The 2794-nt window shown below is 34.8% G+C and overlaps 1 protein-coding gene across 1 annotated transcript; it reads left to right on the top strand.

Moving 5' to 3' along the window:
• Positions 1-83: 83 nt before the first annotated feature.
• Positions 84-1594, top strand: LOC108354917 (regulator of telomere elongation helicase 1 homolog; the record flags this gene model as incomplete). Its single annotated transcript, XM_017606094.1, has 5 exons — positions 84-206; positions 280-416; positions 496-571; positions 641-943; positions 1000-1594. Coding segments are annotated over 5 exons (852 nt in total), but the record flags the coding sequence as incomplete, so codon positions are not given.
• Positions 1595-2794: the final 1200 nt, after the last annotated feature.

The following is a 2794-nucleotide window of genomic DNA, read 5'->3' as shown; positions in this document are numbered from 1 at the left end:
CTGTGAATCAGGCAATTGGACGTGTCATTCGTCATCGGCACGATTATGGCGCCATTCTGTTGTGTGATGTACGTTTTGAGCAGCCTAGTCAGGTGTCCCAATTATCGAAATGGGTTCGCGGTTATTTAGGCGCCTCTCCCAGAAGCGTGCCCTTCGGTTCGATTGTGCGAGAATTGCGCGAATTCTTCCGGAATGCTGATAAAACTGTAAGTTATTATAACTTTATATAAAAAAAATATATATATATATTTTTGTGAAATATTATTTTTAATTTGATAGTTACCCAAACCAAAAGAGCGTAGCATAGAGACGCTTGTGAGCGAAACATGTGAAGAAGCTGGCATCGTGCAGAGTCGGTACTTCTCAGACCCTAAATTAGTGCTTAGTAAATTTGCCACAGCGCAGTCAATGGCAATGTAAGTCATATTTAATTATAAGTATTTTTTTTTTAACAAATTATCATTCTAAGAATAAAAAAAAATATACAACCAATAGGAAGGTCGAGAAAACCAATTCGATTGAAGGCTGGACCCCAGATGNTTTCATGAGTCGACTGGACACCAACGTAAAGGTGAAGTAACACAACTGCAACCGTCATCATTGTTCTTACACTGGCGCTTTTTTCACAAATTTCTCGCAGGCTATAGATTTCAATAGTACCAACTGCAGCAAAGCCTCGAGCAGTGGTCAGGTTAGCATATTCAAGCGTGAGCGAAACTCACCGACTACAAGCCCCAGCAGTAGTTCAAGCGCCCTCGCCGCCAATAACAAGCGAAAACGCTATAAATTGGTTACGGGTACCACCACAATACCTGATTCGCCAACCACCAGTACACAATCAACACTCAGTGAATTTAGTTTCAAATCCAAATCAAAACTAACCAATGACACTCCAATGGTAGAGAAGGAGGCGCCACAGGAGCGAGTAGAGTTCTTGAGAATAGTGAGTTTAAAAATTACTTTGTGAAGTTAAATAATTTAAATTTAAATGTTTCGTAGCTGCGAAGTTCGCTATCACCAGACGATTTTAGTGCTTTTACCGCAGCGCTAATGGCATATAGTCGTCAGGATGAATTTGAGGAATTTCTTAAAGTTTTAGTACGGGTAATGGGCAAGCCCGAATTACATTATATGTTGCGTGGCATGCGACGATTTATAAAATGTGCGCATAAAGCTATGTTTGACGAGGGTACTGCGCATATTTTAACATAATTTGTTTAAGGTAGAATTATTGGTGGGAGGGGAGACTTTTCTTTTGTTTTTTTCGCACCAAAACAAAAACAAACCGTATCTACTATACTTTATTTTTAATCAGAATTAGTTTTTTGTGTAAGTATGTATGTATGTATTATTTTTTATGTTTTTATGCGAAAATGTTCAATCATTTAATATGCCTAGCGGATTTTTTTTTTTTATTACTGTGGCATGCTTACGATTTTTCGAAATATTAACAAATATAATGCCGTGTGAACGTATCTATAAAAAAATAATAGAGTATTTTTACTAAATGTGCTGGAAATGTTGTGTTGATATTCTTTGGCCGATATAAAAAACTAAACCGCGCTGAAATTAGTAAATCCACTATATTTTGTCATCAGTCTCCTCCATGCCCAAGAAACGGTCAGTTTCCTATGTCGGCTTTAGGTCAGGTAAGTTGGGGTTAATTTTGGATAAATAAAGTTTCACCTGCTACAATATTCTGAGTAAAAAATTTGGACCCTACTAATGTTCTTTCCTCATTTCCCATTATTTCTAGCTTTTCTATGCATACTAGCACCAGTAAGGTTTCTAACTGGAAGACAATCACTTTAATTTTTTGATGAAATTTATTACTCATATGATACATTCCTACATACATATTTAATGTTTAACACTATAACTTTAACAGTCACTTTACATTTCCATGGGCATATGTAAATATCTTTCATTCTTGATTGTTTAGCGGAAGTATTATAAATAAATATGCACATACATAATTGAATATACAAATATGCATGTACATATCGCTCACCATCTTCAAAAGAGGCACAACTCCAAAATCGGATCCGAAAATACAACTGCTTGTGGACGGTACACATTCAACGCAATTAATATTGAAACAGGCATTTAAAACAGTAGTTTGCTACTTAAAGAATACAATCCTGAAGAAAAAAAATATTTGCATTTATTGGAGATAAATCGTACGAATTTATTTACGCATAAACATAGACCTAAATTTTTTTCCTTTTTTTTTTTGAGTTGTGTCCCTTTTGAAGAAGGTGTACGACATGTAAATGCATAACATAGTACATATATTTTATAGTGCATGTAAATGTGATTGCACTGTTGGTAAATGATTCATTGTTCACGTAAGTTCCTTTATTTGGTTGTAATATGCATACATACATACATATATGATTATATTATTAACATGTGCCTGCCTGCACATTTTTGCATTTACATATGTACATGCATAGTATTTTTTACATACATATATTAAATTAAGATAGAATTTCTTCTTCATTATGGTGAATTCTTTAATATGCGAGTGTAAAGGCACAGTTTTAATTTCTTAAGTTTTCGAAATTTCATTAAAATTTTGTTTTTTCTTTTGCGCCATTTCCTAATGCCGGATGCGGATATAGAAGCAAATAATGGAAGCGCAAGAACGGAAGAAACAGGAAATAACAATTAACGTGAATTCAAAAGTTTACCACGTGATGCTAGCGGAAAGCAAAATAAAAAGTAAACAATAAACAATTTGCAGTCTATTCAACACGCCAATGCAAACCGAAGCGTTCCTCAAAAGTAGTTC

Source organism: Rhagoletis zephyria, unplaced genomic scaffold, assembly GCF_001687245.7.
Source record: "Rhagoletis zephyria isolate East Lansing unplaced genomic scaffold, Rhagoletis_zephyria_1.1 Rzeph_scaffold_40571, whole genome shotgun sequence".
Classification (NCBI taxonomy): domain Eukaryota; kingdom Metazoa; phylum Arthropoda; class Insecta; order Diptera; family Tephritidae; genus Rhagoletis; species Rhagoletis zephyria.
The sequence above is the reverse complement of the archived record's forward strand: the minus strand, read 5'-3'. Positions and strand labels throughout refer to the sequence as shown.